The sequence below is a fragment of the Tympanuchus pallidicinctus genome, unplaced genomic scaffold (assembly GCF_026119805.1).
Source record: "Tympanuchus pallidicinctus isolate F22 unplaced genomic scaffold, pur_lepc_1.0 scaffold1, whole genome shotgun sequence".
Lineage (NCBI taxonomy): Eukaryota > Metazoa > Chordata > Aves > Galliformes > Phasianidae > Tympanuchus > Tympanuchus pallidicinctus.
Genome location: NW_026294618.1, coordinates 37,969,670 through 37,997,503, shown reverse-complemented (window position 1 = coordinate 37,997,503; position 27,834 = coordinate 37,969,670). Strand labels below are relative to the sequence as shown.

The 27,834-nt window shown below is 37.7% G+C and overlaps 1 protein-coding gene across 6 annotated transcripts in view; it reads right to left on the bottom strand.

Annotated features, from left to right (window-relative positions):
- Nucleotides 1–27,834, bottom strand: part of KLHL32 (kelch like family member 32) — a 119,639-nt gene that overhangs the window by 20,950 nt on the left and 70,855 nt on the right. For 3 of the 6 annotated variants that reach the window (XM_052687059.1, XM_052687125.1, XM_052687209.1), the window contains one exon: nt 17,076–17,291. The exons of the other annotated variants lie outside the window; for them this stretch is intronic. In XM_052687059.1, coding sequence (XP_052543019.1) covers nt 17,076–17,291 — 216 coding nt within the window. The remainder of the gene's footprint in view (nt 1–17,075; nt 17,292–27,834) is intronic. 6 annotated transcript variants of the gene reach the window in all.

The following is a 27,834-nucleotide window of genomic DNA, read 5'->3' as shown; positions in this document are numbered from 1 at the left end:
TCTACTGCTGAACACAATTTGACTGTAGTGGATGCTGTGTTTCTGTGACTGACACCTAATTCTTGGTATGCCAAGGCATAGAAAAGGTGGTACGAGCTAAAAGCAATACTGTTTTTATGTCTTCATCTTGCTAATGATAACAATGACTGTTACCTGACTTTAAATTCCATAGTCTCTATTTGAGACGCTCCTTAAAAAATAATTACGCTGTATTAAAGCTACAGATGTAGGTATTTATATATATTTTTCAGAGAACACATGACAATCTCCTAGGTTGTGACACGGGGCTATGAAGCTGGTTATATGGATTTAGGGGAACTCACAAAACGAGCCTTAGATTCATACATTTCTGATGCAGCGTGCATTGTTACAGTGCTCTCTAGCAGAATGTGCTGTCTCACACCATGGAGCATGGAAGAAAACTGAGTTATCTGTGAAGTGAACTGACACTCTAGTCAGTGGATGGTTTGACAGCTATTGGAAAGCTGAAGGGGGAGAAGATCAGAAGAAAGAAAATTAAATTTCCAAACAAGTCTTTTGCATGTAGAAGAAATAGTCACGGATGGACTGTAATACTGTTCTAAATTTCCATTACTGTAAAGGAGGCAAAAGTAAATTGTGCACATAGTGAAAACAGAAATTTACACATAATATATCAGCAAACACCTGTATATTTATCAGTGTAAGTTCTACCTTTACTAAGTATTTGTTTAATTTAGTCTTAGAAATCTGGTGCCTTCAAGGAAACTCAAAAATTGACCCCATCTATGCACTAATTACGGTGTCCATTTTTCAGCCTATTGGGCAGTAGTGATTAGCAACTACAATCAGAACTGGCAAAACAAACTCAAAGCCATTATATACTGTATGACACTGCAAGGAGAGACATTCAAACTTCTCTAAGGAGGTACAAATAGCACTTGAAATTACATCTATGTTTAAAGCGCAAACAAGCAAGGAAGTGAAAACAAAGAGACTGTCCACAATTTGGAATTTTAAAATATTCGTATCGCTGCTAAATAATTTACAAAAATAAGGAAAGACTCCTACTGCTAGTATCATACAGGCAAATTCTGTTTAAACTGTAAGAAGCTTCTTTTCCTATTAATTTTAATGTATGAGTGTGTGTAAAAAGGAAGCTACAGCCAAGTACCTATATTAACTTTAATAAATAATATATTTTGCCATATTCATCTTCTAAACTAAGTAAATGACAAAAGTAGAATCTCAGAAGGACAGAATTTTCAAGCCAGATTACTTTTCTTATTCTGAAGCCTTTACCCAGAGGATTTTTCTGTTCCAAGGTTATATTATTTGATACAGCAATGGAGTACATTCTCAAAACATCAGGAAACAGACAGAAAACGTACTGTGTGCAGTTGCAGTATACATCTAAACGTGCCTTCATGTTGGATTGTGGTTCCACTGTACATACAATGGCAGCTTCTGCTTCCAGCAGAGTGCTTCAACAGCCTGACGCAAACAGTGTAGGAACTCAGCCCTTCCCTCTCTGCCATTATGATCTATGTGCCATATATATACCACAGCTGGAGAAGGCAAAGGGGCAGTGCAGGTTAAAGCTGAATTAGGAGCTTCACTCCTGTTGAAGACATCCCTGCAATGGATAGCTATCAGGTTTTTTTGGGCTGCCAATTACAGCTTTGATTCAAGGAAGATGCTGAACAGGCAAGGCTACAGTGCAAAGTTTGACGTACTTGTCAGAACCAAGTTCATCTGGAAACTTTAAATCACAAAGGCAGCAACAGGGAAAGTTTGTTTCTACAGAGTCCTTGGACTTCTTTCTCAAGAGGTTTTGGGAACTCCATTAAAGTCATCTTTGTCTAACCTTCAGCCAGTGTATTCACATCAGAGACCCAATGCAAAGGAATTATGTTAGTTTATACCATCTACAGTTCCTAATAACTGAGATGAAGCAAACGCATGGTGGAAAAACTGAGCTGTTTTTCTTCTTTCTAGCAACAACTGAACAGAAATATATATAAGTTTCTAATAGATTAATTTCCATTTTCTCAGTAAAACAAGTGGAAATCTTATGTAAAATAACATAGCAAACAATACCATTTTAGGAGAAAGGATAATTTTAAATATACAAACAAAAGTGGAAGTCTTCTCCCGGAGTGTGACCAGATATATTCAACACCAATTACCAGCTTTCTGCATGATAATCTGATGATGATACATATCAGGCGAAGAAAGATAAGAAAGTAAACCAAAAAGCACCCATAAACCTCTAATTTCAACATAAATGTCACCTGAATGGTCTTTCTGTTGCTTAACATAAGAAAAAAAAAGTCAGAAGAATAAATCAAATTCATATCTTCTTAACATTAATATGTTGGCCAGTGCTACAGCTCTGATAAATAAGACAAGCTGTGTTGTGGAAGCTACTACTGCAGTCATTTTAAGAGAGGCCAGGGAACTTCACAAAGCAGAACTTGGAGTTTACTAGTTCAGTATACGGCTTCAGCTTACACCATATTGCTGCATGTCCCCTTAAAATGTTGACTATCAATTTGAACATGATTTGGTGTCTTCATGAAGTTTATTTCAGCAGACTTTGCAGACAGAAACCTTTTGCCTCAAAACCACTATCTCTCAATAGATGATTATCTGCAGCAGCATTCTAGCTTTTCACATCAAGTACAGGAGCATAACCTAGGGATAAGTCAGGACTTCTACCAAAGCTCTGATTTAAAATCCATTAAATACTCTGTAGAAATTTTCATGTACTAAAATGAGTAGAAATTTCCAATGGGCACGGATTTGGATTTCTAAAGGGTCTCAGTCCTCCTTTCTCTAGGGACTACAGAGGACAAAACCCAGAGGGTTCAGGATATCAATTTAAGCATTTTACTTACAGCAAACTAATTGGACTGTATCAGCCATGTAACAAAAGCATACGAGTAAAGAATTCTTTCTGTGGAAAAGCAAAAACACTCTCAATTTTTCAAAGCCATGAGTTACACACAAATACTCTTAGAAAGCTAGCACGGAAGTCATCAAGTAAATGTGAGTTGTATCAATCAGGTAGTACCTTACATTTTTCAGCATGGGAAATGAGTGACCCAAACCTAGAGCCTTAAGGAGGGAAATCTTCTTCATCTTTTTATTTTGAATTAAAAATGTGCATAAAAATAAGACTGTAATGAGCTGCATGTAGAACAATCAAAATTATGAGGTATTTGCATTTCTTTTGCACCTTGAGCCAAACAACTACAAAATTATGCATAGGATTCTCTCCATCTGAACACAGTAAATATTAATAATCTCTGAATCAGCAATGAAATGTCTTTTGCCCCTGAACCCTGAAGAGAGACTTTCCAACTCAAAAAGTTGTACTACGGTGACTGAGACCGTCTTTTTAAGGCACCAGGCTGATGCATACGTGTGCAATCTCTGAAAATATTGCTGTGCCATCCCCCAACCTCTTTACACAGCGACATTTTAAAATTACCTGTTTGTCAGTTTTACAAATGCGTATGTATGTAAGCAGCCCCTGGTGTGGTGCTGCATTAGCAAGCAGGCAAGCTTTCATTTGCACATCCTGATTTTACAATCAGAATTAAAACATTTACTCTGTTCGGGGTGAGTAGATAAACAGGGATTTTAAAATTTCCTCCTTCTTTTTTTTCCCCCCCCTAATGCGGAAAATGAAAGAAAAATGTTCCTCTAGATATATTATGCCTTTGGGCTCCATTTGAGGGAAGGGAAAAAAGACAGAGAAAGCTACTGTGAAGGTCATGGAGCGAAAGAACTTCCTCAGGGCACAGAATAAATTAAATCCCAAGGAAAAAATAAAATGTGATTTCCAGAGTGTGAGGCACAAACTCAAAATGACAATGATTGACAGCCAAACTATATCCATGCAATATCGAAGACTGCACGTTCTCATTTACCTCAGTGTAGCCAGCAAGCGCCCATTAAACATCCGTCTGATGCCCAAATTAACCTTCTTGGCAAACTGAAAGAGGCACAAACTATCATAATCAACCTTTCATTATCACAGCAGCCTCTAGTTAAAGGGTCAGAATAATTGTGCCATCAGAGCCCTGATTGTTTTCAATCAACAGACGACTGGAGTGACAGCTCGGTGATGGAGTAGTTTGATGAAACCGCACCAGGCCTAATCAGAGCAGATGAAAGGAAGGCATGATTGGTGCAAATGAACAGTCGTGCCTCTCTTTTTCATTTACAATCTGAAATTACTCTTAAATTTACAGGGTTTTTTCTCCCTTATGAGTACCTCTGAAAGAATGTTTGACTTATTATGAGTTCTGACAGTGCAGAGTTATAAAACACAGGTAGGGTTTTCAGCTGAGGCTTTAAGTGGATATTCAGCATAATTTTAACAAATTCACTCTTGAAAAGCACAAAATGACTAAAGGCTTCCAATGACCTAACCTTTCAGTGCTGTTTGATTAGCAGAACAATTTATCACCGCACACATTCTTCATGATAAGAGAAGATTAAAAAAATGGGCAAGGATCTCTTGCAAATGTTTTCTCTTAGCCAATACATTTATTGCAGTATTGCTCTCTTGTTCATACACACACCAAAGGAAAAAAAATAAAGAACACTGCATTAATAATCCTTTTCTGCTTAGAATGAATAATGGAATCCAAGCAAGGGATTGTTTGGAGATGAAAGCAGAGACCAATTATCAGTGCAGCAGATAGCATCAATATTTAGTTTTCTGGTGGGTTGTTCATTCCACATTGTAAAGGATGGGAAATGAATTTATCTCATTCTTACATTGCTCATTAGCACAGAATCAAGTGCCTCACTCATGAAAAGTAAACTAAAAAAATAAACTAAAAAATAAAGGAAGGAAAGAAGGAAAGAAGGAAAGAAGGAAAGAAGGAAAGAAGGAAAGAAGGAAAGAAGGAAAGAAGGAAAGAAGGAAAGAAGGAAAGAAGGAAAGAAGGAAAGAAGGAAAGAAGGAAAGAAGGAAAGAAGGAAAGAAGGAAAGAAGGAAAGAAGGAAAGAAGGAAAGAAGGAAAGAAGGAAAGAAGGAAAGAAGGAAAGAAGGAAAGAAGGAAAGAAGGAAAGAAGGAAAGAAGGAAAGAAGGAAAGAAGAAGGAAAGAAGGAAAGAAGAAGGAAAGAAGGAAAGAAGGAAAGAAGGAAAGAAGGAAAGAAGGAAAGAAGGAAAGAAGGAAAGAAGGAAAGAAGGAAAGAAGGAAAGAAGGAAAGAAGGAAAGAAGGAAAGAAGGAAAGAAGGAAAGAAGGAAAGAAGGAAAGAAGGAAAGAAGGAAAGAAGGAAAGAAGGAAAGAAAGAAAAATCAGGGCTGCTTTGGCAAGATTTGGAAAAGATGAAGGGTTCCTGCACCTCCCCAGTCACAGCTCACTTCCACTCCTGGCCTCACTCAGCTCCAGCCACATGGCTTCCCACCCTCTCCAGGCTCTGTCAGGAAGGTAGTGTAAATCAAAAGAAGCTCTTTGTACCTTTGAAGAAAACAACCACTTCAAGTGATGAATGGAAAATCTTTTGTTCTCTGATCTTGGCCATCATCAGATGTGATTTATTCCGTCAGGCATCACAAAATGCATGACAGTGCTCAGGTCAGCATACCAAAACAAGAAAGCAGCTGAAAAGCAAAGATTATTGTTTGTCTGAAAGAGGAGTGGAGAGAGAAGACAGATCCACATACAAAAGGCTTCTAAGACATGTTGGTTCTTGTACCATGCCCTCACAAGACATAACAGAAGTTTTAATTCCTTAAAAGCTGTAAGTAGAACGCCTGTCCAAGTGGAAAACAATGAGCATCCTAAACTGAAAAAAAAATAAGAGCAGACTTGAACATTCTTGCTGACACAGAGGGTGCCATCTCCACTTGTTTCTGTTTCACTTTCACCTGTTGAAGCCCACTGGTGATGTAAGTACATTCTCAGTAGCAGATTTTCTGAAAAGAAAAGGAGCTGTAAACTGATTTTAAATACAAACCAAGTAATTAGCCAATAATTTCAAATTATCCCTCTTTTATTATAGGCCGCCTGTCTTTTCCTTTCAACCAGCTCTTTCTATTGTTGCAGTAAGTCAGCACATAAGGATAGGGAACGAGGGTGGTTTTTTCCTTTTTGTAGTGAAGGAAGTCTACTCCCCTCAGACAGCATGAAGACTCCAAACCTACACCAAGTGATATCCACCAGTTCCAAATCCTAGATAAACAAAGTGTAACAGAAGTTGCCCAGCCTTTCAGTGGCTTAGTAAGTATTTCCCCCAGTTCTTTCACTCAGTTGACAGCTGAATTCCACCTTTCCTCCTGTTTCGAAGTCGAAGTCGAGTATAAAGACATTATTGACAATATAGATTTAGTGAACTTCTGGTAACGATCCCAAAACAATGCTAATAGGTCAATGGAGGAAGGAAATAAAGTTTGGGAATTTGCCACTGCATACTACTGGATGGAGTGAAGGCTCAGAAAAAAAACATTTCTCTGTATGCAAATAGCAAACAAATGGCTAAGTCTCACATTTACTTCCCAGTGTCACAACATATATTCAAGCAGCAGGGCAGAGACTCTGTGTACAAGGTGGGCAGATAAAGTGCACACCCAAACTTGGAGCCTGAGAAAACAGATGTCAGGAAAGACAAGACATGCAGCCTTCCAGATTCATTTGTAACCACTACCTATCCAGGCACAGCCCAAGCTCGGCAGATAGACTGAGCTGGGAGAAGCAATGGATCTGACAGGAGGTCAGAGAGAAGGAAGCCAAATATAAAGGAGTTATGACTTCAGTGACTTTGGAGCCCAATAGGAAGGTTAGAAAACTCCACTATTCATTATATCTGGAGCATGAAGACACTTATTAGCGCACCTAGTCCTGGTCTCTCATCAGTCTGTGCAACAGTTGCAGCATATTTGTCACTACATCCGGAAACTCTTGGTCTGTTAAGTTGTTCTACACTTGTCGGTTAGTTTTCACAGAATTACGGAATCGTAGCGGTTAGAAGGGACCTCTAGAGATCATCTAGTCCAACCTCCTGCTAAAGGAGGTGCACAAGAGTAGATTACACAGGAAACTGTCCAGTCATTTTTTTATTATCTCATGTAACTCTGTAACTATTCTGGGCAGCTTATTCCAGTGCTTTCTCACTCTCAAAGTAAAGAAATTTTTCCTCATTTTTGTATGGAACTTCCTGTTCCACTATGTCCGTTGGCCGCTCTTCTTCGCTGGTGAAAAATGCCATAGCTAATAGTAATAGTAGCTAATAATAAAAAACAACAACAACAGTGTTTTGTAGCTTAGAATTTGCTCTGTCACATAGTGTTATTGCATTCTTTGTTCCTGTTGTAGTTTCTATGCAAATAAATAGGAGGCACTATTTTTGGAGCAACCCACAGTCTTCAGTAAGTACAAGGAGGACAAATAACCCACATGACTTCGTCAGATTTCTCAGTCAAAAATATTCATTAGTAGCAATTTTAACAGCTGTATCTCTGTCTCAATATTTTTAATAAATATTTCCAGACAGCAGCTTTATGAGGACAGGAAGAATTACTCATCCCAAAGACAATCTTTCCACCAGCCAATTATAGACTATGCGTTCTCAGTCCAGTGCTTTACCATAAGCTTTCAAACTCTCTGGTGTGGCATAATGATACTGGCCTCTGATATTTGGCCTCCAAAAAATTCTTATTTTATCAAAAACATTATGGAAGAGACAGTGGTAGATTCATCTTACAAGAAAGTTCAAGGATTTTACTGAAACATATAAGAAAAAAATGGCCTTTTATAAAAAGCTAGGAATTAAGGGTATACTTCTCAAAACTGTGATGAACTTTAAGGTTCCTTCCAACCCAAGTCATTCTGTGATTCTTTTAAACACCTTATCCTTTGTATTTGTTATACTATTCCTAACTGTTAATGGAAATGAGACTTGACAGATGTGTACCTAGAAGATATTGATTAACCTCAATAAAAATATTTCAGCTTTTTAGACTTGCAATAAAATTACTATGATAAAAAAAAATCAGCTTCGTAAGAGGAAAACTGAACTTCATTAATACATAACATTATATATGGTAATACATCATATTATATTAAAGCAATGAGTTGCTAAAACAGAAAAACTAAACTTTTCATCTACTCAAGCACAAAGTGAAGGAAGGTAGGGACAGAAGGTAAACTCTCAGCTGTTGTAAATTATCACAGCTCATGGAAGTTTGCCATTTTACACCTTCTGGGGAATATGAACTTCAAAATTATATAGCACTTTCCTTCCAAGTATCTCAAAGCAATTTATAAGCACTAAAACTTGAGTTTCTCTGAGAGAAGTGTACATTTCAATCATTTTCTAGACATGGGAACTCAGAGAGAGAAAAATTAAGTGAAATGACAGAAGACGGCAACAGTTGACACAATCAAAATTTTCCGTCCCTTCACCCCGTCCACAACTGAGTCTCATCTCCACTACCAAAGTCCCATGAAGACTTTGTGCTCCATGCTAAAGAATGCAGCCTGCTGATATGTAGGTATCTGAAACGTCCATACTGATGGACAGAATGGATCATATGACAAAAGTATTTAACACATTTTTGTAGCTGAAAAGCCTATCTCCATACTGACTATAAAACACTACGTTCTTAACCTTCCTGGAGCAGCACAGGCCAAACTATTTTGTGTTGTACTTCTAGAGAATGGCATTCCTGTACAATCAAGCCCTCAAACCATGAAGCAGTTTCCTGAGTAGTCAATTGGAGCTCCTCTACAAATGCAAATCTACAGATGCACTTCTTGCCCCTAACTCATTTTTCTGCTATGATGGATGGCATGAGCAAAGCCCAGTGCGGTCCCTACCTCTCCATATGTACAGCTTTGTTTAAATCCTACATGAGCTAGTGTGCAGCCCCTATTGCAATAGTCTTCACAAGTACCTCATCTACTGACAACTTGTGCCCTGCAATAGCTATCACACCTGGAAGCGCACAAACAAAGAAATGAGCTGGGAATGATCACACTGGAAAAGCTATACTCACTGCTGCAATCAAAGTCACTTTTGTTTTCAACAAGATCATCAGAAAGAAGTGGAGGGTGACAGTCTAACCTGAGCAAAGCAATGAAACCAAACCCAAAAATTCATGTCTGGCTCTTGCTTCTTCCTTTCGAGTAGGTCCTGCCATACAGAGCATTAAAGAACACAAACAACCCTTATCCACAGCCAGTTGTTTTCTGTTATTGTTGTTTATTTCTTTTTCAAGTTGCAATAAACGGCTTATCTCTTCATAAAGAGAGCTATCTAACTAGGGTCTCAACTGTGATTTGATATTTAGTTTAAAGAGGTTAAAGTTTATCATAGCATTATGCCAACTTAAATAATCTTCTCATTTCTCCAACAGGGTAAGAACAGCATGCAAGGGACACGGAGGCAGAAAACCCCCACACTGACCCAGCAGTCATCATTTCAAAATCTAGAATTGCTCATATATATATATATTTCCTCCTCATATATATATATTTATTATGATGATGATTTTTTAATTTTTAGAGGAAGCATTCAGGCTGACATCAAATGAGCTAAAAGTTTACACAGCCACATTTAGCATTAAAAGTAGGTGCTGGTATATAATTTTAACTGGAAATGACAATCTTTCACAATACGATACGTGTTGTTTTTATTGCTATTCCTCTCTTTTTTCCCTTGAAATCTATTTTAAAATTATACTGGCTCTCTATGGAGACAGGAATCTACAAGCTTTCATCAGTAAAAATTGTCAGAGAATGAAATAGGTACAAAATAGACAAAATTCTATAAAATATGCAGCATAGTTCTGTGAAAATTAGTCTAAGTGGTTCTTGAATATAAAAACATTCCTATTCCTTTCTTCCCTATTGTTAGAGTATAATTTTCTATGGATTTAATAGGCAAATCCAACAAATCACATAAAAATGTATCATTTTCTATAATAATCTTGACAACAGCTATACAGGACTTGTATGTCACTAATACCTTAGGTCACACCCAAAAATGCACATCAAAGTACATACTCTTCTTACTTGGTTTATACTTATGCACACTCTCAACATGTCATGTTACCATTAAATAACCGAGGTCAATTTTTCCAAGTGAAATCACCAGGCTGTTGTTTTGTTTTACACCAGTGATACCACCAGCATCTTAGCTACAAGAATAACTTTATTTTTGTTTTGTTGTTCTTTACCATTTTAATGACCTCAGCTCTCTGACTGCATCAGTTTCCCTTTCTGGGTCTGCCTGAATTTCCTCTTCTTTCTCCTATCCACTTAATTCCTGCAACTATCAAACACCAGCTGCTGAAGGCCAGGTTAAGCATTAACAAACTTGGTACTTCAACTCTGAAGCATTGCTGGAACCTTGCTATACGGATGGAGCCACTAACAGTAATTTCCAGGACATTTAAGCCTTTTCTCATCAGCAGACAATTTAATTCTGCTTTCTTTAAATTCCATGAAGAACTTACATTAGCATAAGTGTATGCTTCTATGAAGGTATTTCTTTCAGCTGATTTTTAAGTTAGGGATTTCTTCCTACGTTACTTTCTGAATTACAAAAACAAAGAGCAAGCATGCTAGCAAAAGCTCACTCAGCTTCTTTGGGAACAGAGTAATTTCCCTTTCAGTCAAATAACATCTTAAATATATCAGTTTCGTTGATTTTGTTTTAGTTTTAATTTTTGTTTTAATCCCACATTCAGATTAATGCAGGACTCATTACTTTTAAATGTTAGTTTTTCAAAATCAACTAATAGTCCTAACAATATCATTTACTTTTAAAAGTAATTTAAACACTTAAACGTACTTGCAAAAATGGCTTTAAGATCTCAGATGTATTTAGTGAATTGGGAATGTCAGAATTTCCCTCCTGCAAGATTAAAAAAAAAACAAGTTTATTACTAAAAATTAAATCTTTTCTGAAGCAAGCTGAAACAACAGCAGCTGCTGAAATGTGTACCTCAAGGTGTGTACAGGTTTTAGCTAACCTGAAGCTTAATTTTCTTTCTCTGTCTTCTTTGGTTCCAAATTACAAATAGAGGCAATGGTAGCTCTCAAAAGAAAACTGAATGAAATACAGATTCTCTGCAGATTCTCAAAAGAGTTTCTAATTTTCAATCATTTTCAACAAGCTTAAACCCATCAGAAACTGCACTAAACAGTTTTTCAGGGATGCTAAAAGTCTAGAGATTACTGATATTTGTATCTGAATGGAAGACGTTAACTAAGATTGTAACACCAGACTGTCTCATTTGATTGTTGTTATCTGTGGTTTTTAGACTTTTTTTATGCTGCTCTTTAGCTTAAAAATGAACGCAATGCATAATTCCAACCGTGTCCTGCTTTCCCCACAATATGGCAAAAGCAGTTTTCTATCACGTAAACATATATTTGTATATTATACAATTTTACAGCTATTCTTCAGATGCCAAAGAGCCAAGCAGTCAATGCAGAAGCCACTACAAGAGATTAATTCAAATGCAGAAAGCAGTATCACGGAAGCTGTCTTGCTGTGTGCACACCTTGATGTCCTCTTTTTGGCTTTCTAAATCAAAACAGACATCCCTTGCTTAGCTGAAGAAGTGACCTAAATTCAATAGCTGTGGGCACAGCAGCCTTCCTAAATACTTTTCTGAAGTTAATCTCTGATAAATAAGGTGAGGCAATGTTGCTGTAGGACACCGAGGCAAAAGTAATGCCCTCCAGTAATTCCACTATTGCTCACAGCAGTGGCAGCAAAATAATCAAGTTTTCTGATAGGTACTGGCATGTAACAAAAAGAAAACTAGGAGAACACACAATTGCTCCTAACAGAAACTTATTTTTAATATAGAAAACCCCTTTTGATACTGCCATTGTTGGTAAAAACTAAAATAAAATGAGCCACTACTCAAGAAATGACATGCAGAAACTTTATAAAGTTCAGACCAAAGCCATACATAAAGCGCACGAAACTTTACAGAAAGGCTAAGACTAGGAGGACACTAGATTTAAACTAATGAAGACCAAGGGAGAAAGGTGCTTCCTAAATTAAGGGGACAGTACAAAAGAGGTAGCATTCATTTTCACTGTAAGTCAAAATGTAAATATATTATGAACGATGCAGAAATTCTTTAAGGCCCCTTCCAAAATCTAAACCATTCTGTGATGTTTCTACAAGGAATATCATGAGGAATGCATATGACCTGAGCACATTGACAGAGCATGGTGTGATATCCAGCTGCCTAAATCCACTGCCTCAATCCTCTGCAGCAGGCACATGCCCTGCCCAGTCTCCAGCCCCTGAGAACACAGATCTCCTTGAAGCTTCTGTCCTACAACTGCTGATTTGCTCTCTGTATCGGTGAAATCTAAATCCTACCACAGATTCTGTTTTCACACTATTTCTGTTTGAGAGTAATGTAATCTTGCTTGCAGCTAGCAATGATACGTAGCACAAGCATCACAGAACCAGTACAGTGGACACAGTGATTCACGAGTGGCTCTTTGGAACTCTTACATAGACTGCTCATGAAAAGGAGATGAAAATACAGCAAAATATGCACAAGAAAATGCTAATTTTCTCACGTAGTTTTACCAAATCACCTCGGCCTTGACGTGCGTCAGACTCCTTTTTTCTCTCCTATGCCCCTTGTAATGAGAGGCTGACAGACACATTTAAATGTTGTGGTTTCCCACTTAAGCTAAATACTCACGAGGGATGAGCATTAGACCACCAGACATTATTTTACTTATTGCCCAAGAGAGCACTTAAGCTTATTTTTTGAACATTGAAGGGCTAATACACAGTTTAAACACAATTTTGATTATTGAAATGTTCTCTTTCACTTACTATTTTATATTGTTACTTATTTTGCAGTAAAACTTAAGTTCACATTTACCAAAGCACTTAGTCCACATTTTGTCACAATATACATGTACCCCTGAGAAACATGAATTTTGCTCTCTCCATACTAAAAACTGATCAGAATCAAATGATCAATAGCACAAAAGGCTGAAGTACTGCACTGATGGAATGGCAAGTCTGTATGTGGAACATGACAACCCACTTCTAGACACTTCTGTCCAACACAGGAAGATGTAGGCATCACTGGAGATGCACAGGAGATGTCAGAGAGTCTGTCTCTGGCAGAGCATTGCTCCATTGTAACAGCCTGCTACCATGTGCATGCAGCAATATTTCTAACAGCATCGCATAATGGGATTTCTGTTGGAGAACACACTTAGCTGTCCACAATTGTCACAAGCAGATTCCAAATGGAGATGAAGTGCAAGAAAACACAGTTAAAAATAGGTCAGTTTAGCCTCATGACATCAAAGTTTTTAATCACAAATATGATAAGGCACACCTGTGTTACAACTAAATGTAATGTGAGTTTATTACTTAAAATTTTGGCTTGGTTTCTACTTCCTATGTTGTCAGCAAGAAGCTCTCTCTTGACAGATATCTCTGAGAATGCTTTCTTTTGTGCAATGTCGGTTACCTTCTCAATTATCAAGAGAAAGAATTCATCAGCTTCCTTAAAGTAGAGCCAGTCTAGTACTGGCCAATTATGAAAGGATTCACTTTTCACTCCATGATAAACTAGACATTTATGTCCTCATCATGATTATTCTTGTGAATAAAACATGCTGGGCAGCTCGTGATGAATAGAAAAAATAGCAAAGAATTTGCTTTTTGTCCTCCAACATCTTGAGGATTCTTCTTTGATTTTCGTCCTTTATTTTTATTCAGCCATACTCATACCTTAATGCAGCTGACAAATCACAGATAATATTTCTTAATCTCACACATTGGTAAAATGTGGAAATCAATATGAAAAAAAAAATTCTGTGTCACCTAATAATCATTACAAGCTTAGCCTCATTAAAACAATCATTACATTAAGGCTCGCAAGTTTCTCTCCCATCTCTTAGCCTTCGGGGGGTTTCTGCTGGATTTTCTTTCCACTTACTTGCTTTAAGAAGCAAATAATTGCATCTCCTGTCTATTTTCTCCTCTATTTTAAGATGCCTACCGAAGAGTTTCTTAAGATTTTGAGAGGTAATAAGAGAAGTGAACTGTGTCATTTGTCCACTTTAACCAGGTTTACAAGTCACCTTTTTCCTCCTGAAAGATTCTACAGGAATCACCAAGTCATACTACACTAATCCACATCCTAACATATTGACATTAATATTACTGTTTGATTTTTTCAAGCGTGGTTTGTTCAAGCTTGTATTTTACAGTATTGACTGAAATTGGGCAAATCATAATTGGCAGTCTAACAAAAATCCCAGATGTGACAGGTGTGAGATGCAATCACTTCAGTGTATATCGCATTCAGACATCATTCTGTGTATTTTGATGCGTTAAAATAACTGCCTTAATCTTTATGTGCAGCAGGATTTAATTGCCCAGTGGACATTTGGAATTTAAATTACCAAAAATAACTCTGCTCTCCAGACAGCGACATCTTTTCCAGAGGTTTGCTGAGGGAAGCTTGAATTTATGCTTAGGGCTTCCTTGGAGCCCTCCTAGTAAAGGTGCCTTAGGGACATTGTGAGTTTATTTTGCCATAATACGTGTGTGCATGTATGCAGAGGAAGCACCACTAGTTACAGGTAAGACAGGCAAATCAAATGGCAGCATCCCCCATCAGCTTTTATATTATCTGTCCTACTTTGTGCCAATTTCCTCTAGCTTCCCCAACACCTCTTGCTTTGCTGTTCTTCCTTAAGACGTGGGATGGGGATTTGTCAAAGTCAATGAGCACTTTATTACAGTGAGAGTGCTCAGTAATGAACAATTCAGCAATTTAATGAGATTCTGTAGATCTGTCTCCAACCTGTCCATCAAGTTTCACTTCTATAAAGCACCCTGACACTAATCCTCTGGCATACCCAATCTTCACCCTGGGCTGAATATTAGATTCTTCCATGGTATATTGCATTACCACTATAACCTTAGCAAAAATGATGAACTTAACTACACTTGAGGCAATACAGTCGGTCTGATTTGATTTTCTTCTATTGGGTTGACTATGAGAGAATTACGTATTTACTAAGATAAAGCAAAACCAGTTTCTTATTGCCTTCTGAATGCCTAAATTGGTAAATATGTATGTATGTCTTTTAATTCATTCTAGAGACCTGGAATATTTGTAAATACATATTTATTCCCGGGTGTACAGACTGAATTAAAAGATGCACACATTTTGCCTACAGCAGAAAACTAGTTTGAAAAATTCTTCATAACAGCATTAGTAACCTTTAGAGAGGCAATTATGATAACACTTAAATGGACAGTGTGGAGTTTGTTATCACTCAGAAAGCAGCGTATTACCTATGAGTATCTCTCCTCATTATGGTCCTGCGACAGAAACATAAGCTTTTCCTCACAGAGTGCCCATTGACTGGAGTGTACACAATTAAGAAAGCCATTTCTGAGTTCTTCCTGCAGGATAGGATAATGACACAAGATTTAAAAACCCAAATTCCAGAACTGTTTCAGCAGGTTGCACAGTGTACCTGGACACAACCCTGCACATGCTTGTTCATTACAGAGCTGGCATTAAATAATACCTGAATGGTTTTCTGCAGCTACTTTTCTAGCAAAAGTATCTACAAGCATATAGCTGGGAGATTTAAGTGAATCTGCAGAAAAACAAAGCAAATCAGTCAATCAGACATGCCTCCTATACAAACTTGTACATCAAAACCCTTTATGAGAAACAGAATATGGGCTAGGACTCCAGAGTATACTGCTTAAAAACAAAACAAAATAAAACAACAACAACAACAACAAAACCATCACAGTTTGCTGCAGTTTCTGTTGTACAGACATCCTCCAGAGATCTTCACAAGAAACACTCTAGCTCTATATTACTATCTGCAGAAAATATCTTCTTGAATACTCCATAAGCTAGCCTCAAAGTTTTGGAAAATGCTGTGTCAGTTATCAGCCTGAAGGATTAAGGTGCACCTGCACACCGTCTTTGTGGTTTGAAGAGCTTAACGATACACTTTCATTTTGTAAGAATACTTTCTTCCTGCATGAAACTATTCATCCGTGGAAGGTGAATTGCCCTACAAAGTGAACACACATTTTACACTTTGAGAAAACAATGGCATATTCATGAAATTGTATAGTTAAATAATCCAAAAGATAAGTAGATGAATAAGAGAGATTGAAATACAAATCAGGAGAAAGACTCTCAGTCTTCTCCGATGGACCAAGATAACCAGCTTCCTAAAAGAAAGCACAGATTTCTTTCAAGCAAATTATATTCTACCTTAAAATACCCAGAAATACTTCCCGTCTATAAGACAGCAAAAAGAAAACAGAAGAAGTGTTTGGGTAACAAATGTTGTAGAGATTAACTTCCACTACATCACAAGCTGCAATTTTTACAGACATCTCATAGGAATGTTTCCAGGGACATGTTTAGGTTTAGTTTTTGTATTTCTCTTTACGCGATAGATGTTTTTTCCCTTCATACTAGGGGTTGCAAGACAATGTTTTAATATTGTTAATATTCTATGGTTGGCAACCTGGTGCTTTTCTGGATCCAACTTAATTTAAAGGAAATGTTTGCCATCTTGCTACAAAGCTTCCACCAAAGCCTCCACTCGTCTTTGAGTAGAGCAGTCCAGTTTCCTTCAGGCAAAGTCAGTTGCAGTAAAGGATTTCAAGCTCTAGCTGAAGTAATGCAGCTAAGCTTGTCTGAAGCAAACGGGACAGACTGCAGCAGCAGATTTGCTACCAGCCTTGTGGCACTAGCCCTACCAGAGATGATGACAATTGTGTCAGATGCATCAGCCATCTCTTCCCACCAGTCGAAGGTGAATCTGGAAGAAAATCTCTGGCCACATCCAAATAACACAAGTTAACCAATAAAATAAAGTTTTCTTTCAAACAAACTAATTGCATTCATGCAATACATTTTTTAAAATCAATTTTAAAATTTCCTGCAGTTGTTATTCGCAGCTTTTTCCTCAACATTTCTTCTCACTTGAGATTGCTTCAGGGATCCAAAACAACAATGCATTGCAATAGTTTAAGAGAGTATCACACATTCTGCTCGTTCACCAGTCTTCTTACCTGCCAGATTTGTTCTTCACTGAGTGAAGTGAGTCTATCACTTTTAAAAACCTCTCGAAGGAGACAGTATGGGAGTGCCAGAACTTCTTCAGGATGACTCTTCAATAGCTCAGAGAGATGTTTTATTAAGAAGTCAACCACTGCATTCTCCAACAAAGTGAGGTTGAAGAGGTCCGCAAGCTTATACAGGTCCAAGTAATTAAAACTATTTAATTCCTAGATGGGTGAAGCAAACAAAATACATCTCAGAAGAAAAAAAAAGAAAAAAAAAAGAAAGAAAGAAAGAAAAACCCCAAGGTCTCAAATAAAGGCTGTTCTTTTGGAAGCTGAGGAAAAGAAGGTAATACAATTAACATAGCTTCATTCAAAACATATGTGCATATGTTACCAGGGCATATGCAAATATATACGATACCAGTCATTTATATTACAACTGCAACAGTTACATATGCATACAGCATCTATAAGAAATACAGATTCATATATATATAATAATACTCCGGCATGGTTTATAACAAAAGATCATAGGAGTTAAGTAGTGTATTTCTAACTGCAGAAGTTTGCTACAAAGCAATTGTTTGCTCATTATTTACCATTCGGATTGATCTAGAGCACCTGAGCAGTACAAATTTTAGCTCCATGAAACCTCACAATATTTGAGATGGTGAGCTATGTTTTATTATGCATAAGCTTATCTTTAGTGAACAAATAGTCCTTTCTTTTTCAAACCAATGACAGCAACCTATAGTGGATCTTGGCCTCCTGTTCTTTGACCCCTTCCTTCTCACAGCAGCAAGCCTGCAGAGACAAAAGCTACAGACTGGGCAAGATGTTTTCTTCATCCTCGTACCAGGTAATTTACATTTATAGACTAATATTTCTGTCTTGGCACCCCCTGTAAATTAGTGTCAGCTGCTCTAGACCACAGGCTCTTCAGAATTCACCCAGGCTGGAGAAAAGCACTTAGGCCACTTGGTAAAAAAAGCTTGTTTATCCAGTCTCTCTGTTCTTCCTGTATGCTCACATGTCTCTTCTTCTCCCCTTCACAGCCTCAGTTTTCACCTTCCAATTTCCTGCATTGCTCCCTCTCAGCAGCCTTCTCCTTGACCAGCTCCAGGTGTGAAAGTGACAAGAACTGTTGTCAGTTCCACTCCACGGGTTCGTTAACACTGGGACTAGAGCAGGGAAGAGAAACAGACTGAATTCAGGCAATTTCACTTTCGCTGCTCTGCTGGATGGGATGGCAGAACCAAATGAAACTGACAAGAAATCTTGTAAATGTCAAATGAGCTGCACGGCTGGCAGATCGAGCAGAGCAACAGGGAAGATGGGAAAGTGCGAAGAGGGTTTTTTTGGAAGGTTTTATGGGCTACATCTCGAACGTGTGAATTGGGTGGCTGTCCCAATGACTGTGGAGCTGTTTATGCATATGCAATGGAGAGTGAAGAAAGAATTTTTTTCACCTGCTTGGAGGAGTCAGTGCTGGAGAAAACTGACTCAAATTCCTTCAGAGGTGCCTATTTGCTGCATTACCTCCCAACCTGAACACCCAGCTTCACTGGCAAGGATGTAGATTAAAGACAAATCCCATTCATTATCTACTTAAACTGTTGGATAGAAGCTTCTCTTCCTTTTCTTGAAAGAACAAACAGAAGGTGTTTAAATTGCCAGAATAAGCACTAACAGCCATCAGCCCCAAAGACTGAAATTCTGCACAGCTCCATAATGTCACCTGCTCTTCACGTTAACATAGAGGAGGCAAGGATAAATCTCCCATAGCTGCAGAAAAACAAAGAGAAAGGAAGGAATTTTATATGAAAACTATCTGGTCAATGTGCTTCCTCCATGATTTAATATCTGCAGATCACAGATGGTTCCTCACAGCGTCATGCAGCGGTGGCACCAACATCACACAGCATAATAAAAGTACATCTCCCAGCATTTAACAGACGGCAACCACGCTGGTTAGGAAGAATATTTGCTCAAAAAGCCCCTTGATTGAATGAATGTCAAACATTCTGAAAGAAATTTAGAACAACTTGATGTATTACATTGAGATCTTTTGTCAACAGCTATTTCTGGTGAGGATAAAAATAAATACATAATCAGGAATTAGGATCTGAGGAATAACATCCCAACTCAATGGAGAAGGACAGATGGTTTAAAAACGGTCTTCAGAAGAGGGCAGTACTGGAGATAACAGAATATTTTCTTATTATTACAGTCTAATGTGGCACACAAACACAATTTTTCCCTAAAAAAGTCTTCACATTTTCAGTGAAATCTGGAAAACACCGTTACACCTGAATTTTTTGTCTTGGTATTTCTGATGATCCCTCAGGCTCCTCCACTCCCTCAAAATGACACCAACTGAAGTTCTTGATGAAAGCTGTCATACAGCAGAGAGCTTGAACTCTGGATAAAAAACAAACTCTCGTCAGACCTTTGTTTATAATATTATTTATTTATTATGGGTTTTATTTGTTTACTTATTTTTATTGGTTGGCTGGCAGATTTTTGATGCTTTGTCTAACATAATGTGTTAGTGACCTGCTGGACTCATGGTTTACTGCTTGATGAATATTGCAAGTACATTTTGTCAAAGCTGGTCTTGGCCTGTAATCAAAAACACATATTTGTGTGTTTTTCATAAAGTTTGAATTGATCCATGGGCTTATATTTCACAGAATAAGCAGCAGTGCATTAGCTTTTACAAATGAAAATTATTAGATAAACATACCAATTTTCCAATCAAAATTATACAGTACTGTATACTGCTGTCTCTGTGATTATATCAGAAGGGAGAAAAAGTCATGCTGAGACTGCAAGATGTATCCTATAGATCAGATAACCAAGCTCTTGATGTCTGGTAAGACTTTCAAGCATATCAGACTAAAATGCACTATGCAAGTTAGTTGCAAAAAAAATACAGCTTATCTTCTGGCTTTTTTTTTTTTTTTTAAAAAAAAAAGGAACCATCAAAGCAATCACTTAACTTAGGCTGACTAGCTTCTGATGAACACGTTTTCAAGCTAAACTCTTAACTGAATGAAAAATGTGTTAAATAAATGAAAAATGAAACAGGTTACTAAATAGAAAATTTACTCCTGGTTATAAGTAAGAGTTACGTCTGTTTCTGGTTTCCATACATTTTATTATATTGTGCTAAAGTTGTGCAAATCTTTCTAAATCTTTCTTCTGGAACTGTATCATTGTATATGTGCTTAAAGAAAAAAAAAAAAAAAGAACACAAGAAAAGGGCATTGTAGCTTTGCATCTGGTTTATAAAAACTTTTAAATGTAAGCCACTTATTTTTTTGAAGCAAAGGATGACATAGAAACACAAGCAAAACTGTCACAAAGAGTTGAAAAGAATAAGGGAAAGATAGCAATCTCCTCTAATGTAACATATTTTACACTGATGAACTGATGAAACATTCAGACAAGAAAATATGCATAAGATAAAAAAAACACAACACCTTAAGCTAACAGTTGAAATGGTTCTAAAATCTCAGAATGAAGTCAAACTAATTCAACCAGTTCGAGGAAAGAGGGGATCCAGAAACAGACATAACACATATCAACTCTTGTCTGTATGGCAAGTGCTGGTGGAAGGGTTTTGGTTTTTATGTGTAACTTTCTGTGATGACTGTAACCTGTTAGGTGGATCCCATTCCTCCCTGTCCATAAAAGGGCAATTTTTGGTAGCAGCCAGGGTAACTAAATGAGACAGGTTTTAAACTGAAGGACTTGGGGGACTGGATCCAAAATGGTAATGTTCTCACCATTGCAACCAACTGGGGAATAAGCCATGACAACCAGATCAATGACAGACGTTCCTTCACTGCCTTCCATGACATAAGCCAGAAGGCCAGTCACTTCCAGTCTATGTATAGCTTTGTGGAATCCTCAAACATCCCACTGGGGAAACTGAATATCCTGAATAAACACAAAGAATTAGAGATCTGTGTGTGATTGCAGCCAAGATCTCACTGCAATCATGGAGACATGGTAGGACAGTTCATGGCTGGAATGCTATAATGGATTGCTACATACTAAGAAACACAGACCACCAAAGCAAGCCAGTGGAATTCTCTTTATATGAGAGAACAACTGGAAAGTGTGTAGCTCTGCCTAAAGAATGATGAGGAATGAACGGAGAGCTTATGAGTGAGAATTAAGGTTAACATGAATGACATAGTTGTGGGTATTTACAGCAGGTTGCCTGATCAGGAGGAGAAAGTTGATGAAGTCTTCTACAGACACTTGAAAGCATCCTCATGATCACAGTCACTGGTTCTCATGGGGGACTTCAAAAAAAAGATAATTTTCTAGCACATGTGATAGTGGAGCCAACAGGGAGAAGTGTGTTGCTGGACCTTGTTCTTACAAGGAAGGAACAAGTGGGCTAGGAATGCGAAGGTTGGGGGCAGCCAGTGACCATGAGATAGCAGAGTTTGGGATTGTAGAAGAAATGAGGCAATAAGTAGGACTGCAGCCCTGGATTTCAGGAGAACCAACTCTGACCTCTTCAAGGACCTACTTGGAGGTGCCCCATGGGTTAGGTCTTTGGCAAGTAAGAGGGCCCAAGAGAACTGGTTGACATTCAAGCATCACTCCTTCCAAATTCAAGATTGATGAATTCCTAAGAGTAAGAAATCAGGCAAAAGCCAACTGTATGCTGTGATGCATTATAAAGAATACGGCCAGCAGGTCAAGGGAGGTACACCTCTTCCTCTACTCTGCCCTGATGAGGCCTGGACGACTGTGTCCAGTTCTGGGCTACTCCATACCAAAAAAAGACAGGAAACTTCTAGAGAGAGCCCAGTGGAGGGCCACAAAGATGATTAAGGTCCTGGAGGAAGGGCTGAGAGACCTGGGACAGTTGAGCTTGGAGAAGAGAAATAGAGGGGATTTTATTAATGTGCATAAATATCCTTTGGGTGGGCATCAAGTGGATGGGCCAGGCTCTTTCCAGTGACTCTGAGCAATAGAACAAGGGGCAACAGGAACAAACTGGAACACAAAAAGTTCCATACAAACATGAGGAAAATTTTTCTTTATTTTGAGGGTTACTTAGCATGGAAATAAGCTGCCCAGAGAGGATGTGGAGTCTCCTTCTCCAGAGACATTCAAAACTCACGTAACCTATTCCAGGGAACCTGCTTTAGCAGATAGATTGGATTAGATTCTCTCCAGAGGTCCCTTATAACTACTATGATTCTGTGATTCTGCAATAAATTGACCAAATTTTTTATCAGCATCTTCTACAATGAGAAACTACCTTTGATTCTATGCAATCTACTCACTCTACCTTCCTTCTTTGCCATGCCACAAATAAGAGACTCTGCTGTTCTACTTTACTAGTCTTCTGTTTCAGCTTTTAGATGTCAAACCAACTTAACAATCAGCTGACATTTAAAGCATTTGTAAAAGAAAATCACTTTTCCAAAAAACGTAACTTGAAAGACAACATTAAATAAACAAAATAAATGATGTGACATCATCCGTGTGTTAATTCAGAGGTTTATTTTGGTATAGAGAAGTGATAAATTGTCAAACAAGAATATAAACATTGTATTTAAATTACTTCCAAATCCATCCTTATTCATTTTTACTTTAAAGAATAATTGCATTGCACAAGCCACAGAAAAGGATGCAAGTAACAGATTGATAAATTAGAGTTAATCATAACCAAGTACACAGTAGAGTACAATATACCTCTGTTCATGTACTCTGTGTTATAAATAGCAGAAAAAAAACACAAGGAGAACTAAAGGGAAAGAATGCATTTCTTTATGACCTTATTTGAAAGATAAACTCCTTGGGGAAATACAATTTATTCAGATTATCAAGACCCTGCTGTGCAAATCTACAGTCTGGGAGCACACTACAGAGATCAAAAAATATTTACTTTATTCTGTTGGGTATAAAAGCTTTTAATGAATGCATAATTAAGACAGAAAAAGTATATACAGCTTTAGAAATTCCACTGCCAAGCCAAGCCATTAATATCCCAAGTATCATACTCAGTTGTAACTCCACCTGCTTCCTATTTAGATTACAGCACTGTTATAAATCAAAGTACTAACTGTCTAGCCCTGCTGCTATAATGGAAGAGTTGCACTGAGACACTATTTCCCCATTTTCCTAAAAGGGGTTCAGTCACTTCACAACAACAACAACAATAAGGAACTGTGAGGTTTATGGGGCAGGGATTGCTTACTCTCAAGCAGAATTTAGTACAACAGGATCCTGATCCTAAGTCCTTCAGGTTTTCTGCTGTATTAAACCAACTGCATTGACTGGACAGAACCCTGGCACAAATAATAGCAAAGGCAGACTCTAACTAGATCCAGAATATTAAGAAAACTAAAAAATGTCATGACAAAAAATTCACTTAGAGGACAACAAAAGAGATCAACTCAGTTTTACTAGAAAAGAAATCCATTTCCAGTGGTTCTCTCTCTTTTTTTCTTATATCAGCAACAGCTCTAGTTCCACAAAATCTCACTCGCTCACCTATGACCTGACAGATAAGGCACATAGGTAACAGCAACAGAAATACATATTTCATAGTAAGCATATGCACAAATCCCTCAAAAACTGCATTTTAGATCTGCATTGAAATTTCACTCTACTAAGCACCAAGGCTATCCAGATGAACCATGAAAGACATTTGGGATGAAGTCCAGTCACAGTGGAACAGCTGGGTGAGAATTTCACAGTGTGAAAAATGGTGTTTGCATTTACTACAAGATGAATGCAGTGTATAGATACATTTATAGGCACAGTAAAAGATGAGTTTATGATAGATTAATTTTATAAAATTCAATTTTCTGGAATGTCATTGCTTTCTTAGCACTTCATTTAATTCTTGCTTTTGTTTGTTCTCCCTGCTTAAAAGCATGAAAAACTGTTTTGCTCCTTTTATTTCAAAAAGTAGGTCTGGGGCTACGTACAAGAGCAGCACTAATAAACCAACTCAAGCCCTCAAGCCTATTATTTTCCCTCTTCCCTGTGAGCACTCATTCCCCTTTTCACTTTGTATTTCCCTACATCTGGTTACCTTTCACTTGTTATCTTGCTGGTGCCAGTGATCACCCTCTTCTAGGGCAGGGAAGAGGCTTGAAACCTTCACAAGCACAAACAAAAGCTCACAATGCCCATGTGATGAGACTTCAGTAGGCTTTGAACAAGAACACGAAACATGTAATACCCAGATACTCAAAGTAAAACAAACAAGTCAACACTTTCTAGAATCCCAAGGGGATTAATTTAAGTGATTAAATAGTACAAGTCTTTTCAAACAGCAATTCAATTGAATATTTGAGGGTATTGAGTGACCCTCATTTACATTCTTTTTATATATTACATACAAGTTTATGTATATCATGGAAAGAAATATAATAACGAAATATTAACACTACTCAGTTAAAGGTTCATGGTTATTCACTGGAACAACTGCAGGTAAAGTCATGCAGTGTTTTCAATAGCTGCTTTGCACTGCTAAACTGATGCTGCTGTTCAAATTCTTTATGTACCTGGCACAAAAACTCCCCAGATGAAAATTTTCACTTCCCAGAGAGGTTTTTTGGCAAAATAATTATAACAACTGCTATTCAACAAATAAAAGCATAGGGATGAACTAGCACACAGAGATCACCTAATCCATCACCTGCCTCATTTATACCGTTTCAGAAAATCACAGAATCACAAATGGCCAGGGCTGGAAGGGACCTCGAAGATCATGAATCTCCAACCCCCTGCCACATGCAGGGCCACCAACCTCTACATTTAATGCTAAACCAGGCTGCCCAGGGCCCCATCCAATTTGCCCTTGCACACCTCCAAGGACGGGGCATCCACAACCTCTCTGGGCAGCCTGTTCCAGCACCTCACCACTCTCTCTGTAAAGAATTTCCCCCTGACATCCAACCTAAATCTCCCCTCCCTCAACTTAAAACCACTTCCCCTTGTCATGCAGTTATCAGCCCTCTCAAAGAGTTGATTCCTCTCCCTTCTGTAGGCTCCCTTTAGGTATTGAAATGCTGCAATGAGGTCAACCAGGCTGAACAAGCCCAGCTCCCTCAGTCTGTCTTCATAAGGGAGGTGCTCCACTCCCCTGATCATCTTCATAGCCCTCCTCTGGACCCTCTCCAACAGCTCCCTGTCTTTTTTCGTACTGGGACAAAAGTACTTGGATGCAGTACTCCAGATGAGGCTTCTCAAGAGCAGAGTAGAGGGGGACAATCACTTCCCCATCCCTTCTGGCCACCCGTCTTCTGATGGAACCCAGGATACCATCTGCCTTCCAAGCCGCAAGGGCACACTGCTGGCTCGTATTAAGTTTTTCATCTGTCAAGACCCCCAGCTTCTTCTCCACAGGGAAAAATGTTGTGAAGAAATTGCTCCACAAAATGCAAAGAGCCAAATAAAAAATTTCTGCAGATTTATCAACATTTATAGTTTTTGCCAATTTTGGGAACATGACCTCTACAAATGTTATGAGGAACAGCATAATCATGCATTCTTTATTCTGTCAGAAGTCACAGGATAAATTAATACATCATCCTCAAAAGCATTCCATTACTTCATATTTTTGCTAACTCTTCAGAGAGAAGAGTTTCACTGTAACGAAAGATAAAGCTGAAAACTACTTGGCTAATTCATCAACTGACAGCAATCTTGTATGCTAATGTTCTGTTCTGCCTTTTTTGTTGCTAATATTATCAAAATGAAGAACAAGTTTTGTTCTTCAGAGACCTAAAGTTCACAGCAGTAGCAGTTACAAAATATATTTACCATCAAAAGGATAGAGAAAAAAAAATGGTGCAATACCATTGCTTTCAGTTCTCTTAGAGAATTTAGCAACTTTCAAGAGAATACAGAAGTGGAAGCCAGTACCCCTACTATACTTGACAAATTAAGAAAAATCCAGCTTAAAATTAACTCCATTCTTGCTTCCAAGTACTATTACCAGTCCCAAAATCAGCTGAGCCTTCTGTCTTCTCATTTCCAGCTTAATTTACTCAGAGAGTTTATACACATTTATTTCTGTGTCAAACTAAAAGATGATTTTAACAGCTCTCTCTTTGTCCAGGTATTTATTCCCTTGGCTAACCATACTCTTTCTCAGCCTCCATTTGCTATGCTGAAAAGGTCAGATTTTTTTAATCTCCTCATGTACAACAGACTTTACTGACCATCCTAGCTGCCCCTTTCTATACTTCTCTCACAGTCTGACTTCATTTATTCTGCTGCTTGGGCAGCAAAATACTTCAGTACTTCCTGTGATGTTTCAGCATCAAGCAGTGGCATCACATTGTGCACTAGCTTTAATACTTCCTTGGCTTCATAAATTATCCTGCATCCTAGGTTCAAACTGCCTTTTTTGTTGATGGTGTCACTTCAGTAGCTCAAAGTCATCCTGTGATTTAAAACATGAAAACAAAATTCTCTGTAAACTTGTTCCTCAAGTGAGAAACAGTAAAAGCCCTTCTGTCTGTCAGGAAGGACAGAAATGATAGGACATGGGAATTGAATATGAACCACTGAAATGCAGCACGTTCTACTAATGATGCTCAAAAATGATTTTCCAATTGCTTTCACTTTAATTTGATTTTATATGGGAGTAATGAATCTCATAATTGTCCTGGTACATACCAGTTACTTAATAAAAGAAAAATAATTTCAAAAATTTTCTTAACTCTTAACAAAAGTAGGCAAGGAAATGCCCTTAAAATTCTGAAACATAAAATAAGCATCAAATCAACATTAAATATGAAAATATAGTGAAAATGCTATTGAAAGTGCTGCTAATACACAGTACGCTGTTTATCCCCATATCTGTTATCACTGAGAAAAATAACATCAGCACTAGTGTTAGATCTGTTAATAGATGTATTGAGGTGCCTGAGAGCTCCCTTTTCTAAGGACATCTTTTTCCAAATAATATACTGTTTTGCCAAAATATTATGCTCTAAAGCTGAAGGTTTCCAACCTCAAAATGAATCTATGAAAGTACTCCAAAAAGTTTATTGCGCATTATTAAGAATGAGACTGACAGGAAAATACATTGGGTTTTTTTTCTATATTAAAAATATTCAGAATGGAAACAGTTGCTGTGACCAAAAAACTTCCACAGACTTCCTCCATGGCATCTGGAAAAATAAATGGCTGGATTTCCTCACCACTGACTTACTTGAACTACACAGCTAAAACCTCCTCCTATTCCAATGCAAAGAAATAACGATGAAGATTGTTACTATCAGGGTATTCACTAACTAAAAAAAAGGAAGTCAACATTCATAATGCTGCAGTAGGAGACAGGAGACATAAAAGCAGCATAAAATAATTATCGTATGTTTATATTAACATTCTAGATACAAACAAGAACAAGCAAGGTGTTCATGTGGAAGAACTGTATTATATAATTCAAACAATTCTGTTTCAGAGTCATCTTATATTTCTTGAACATTTCATGTTTGCTTTATAATAAACCCAGCAAGGGACCATTTCAGTTAGAAGTCTGTATCTGCTTCAGAATCCCAGATAGCAGCCTATCACCAAATGCTTAAGGATTACAAAGCTAATAAGCTCATCTAATGACAAAGATCCAGGAACGAGGTAGGCATCTAATCTCACCAGAGAATGAAACAAACTGTCTAAAACATGGAATGACTGATTAATTAGCACAGATAAATGCAATCTCAGAAGTATTTGCTAAACAACTCACAAAGCATCACAACTTTATCAG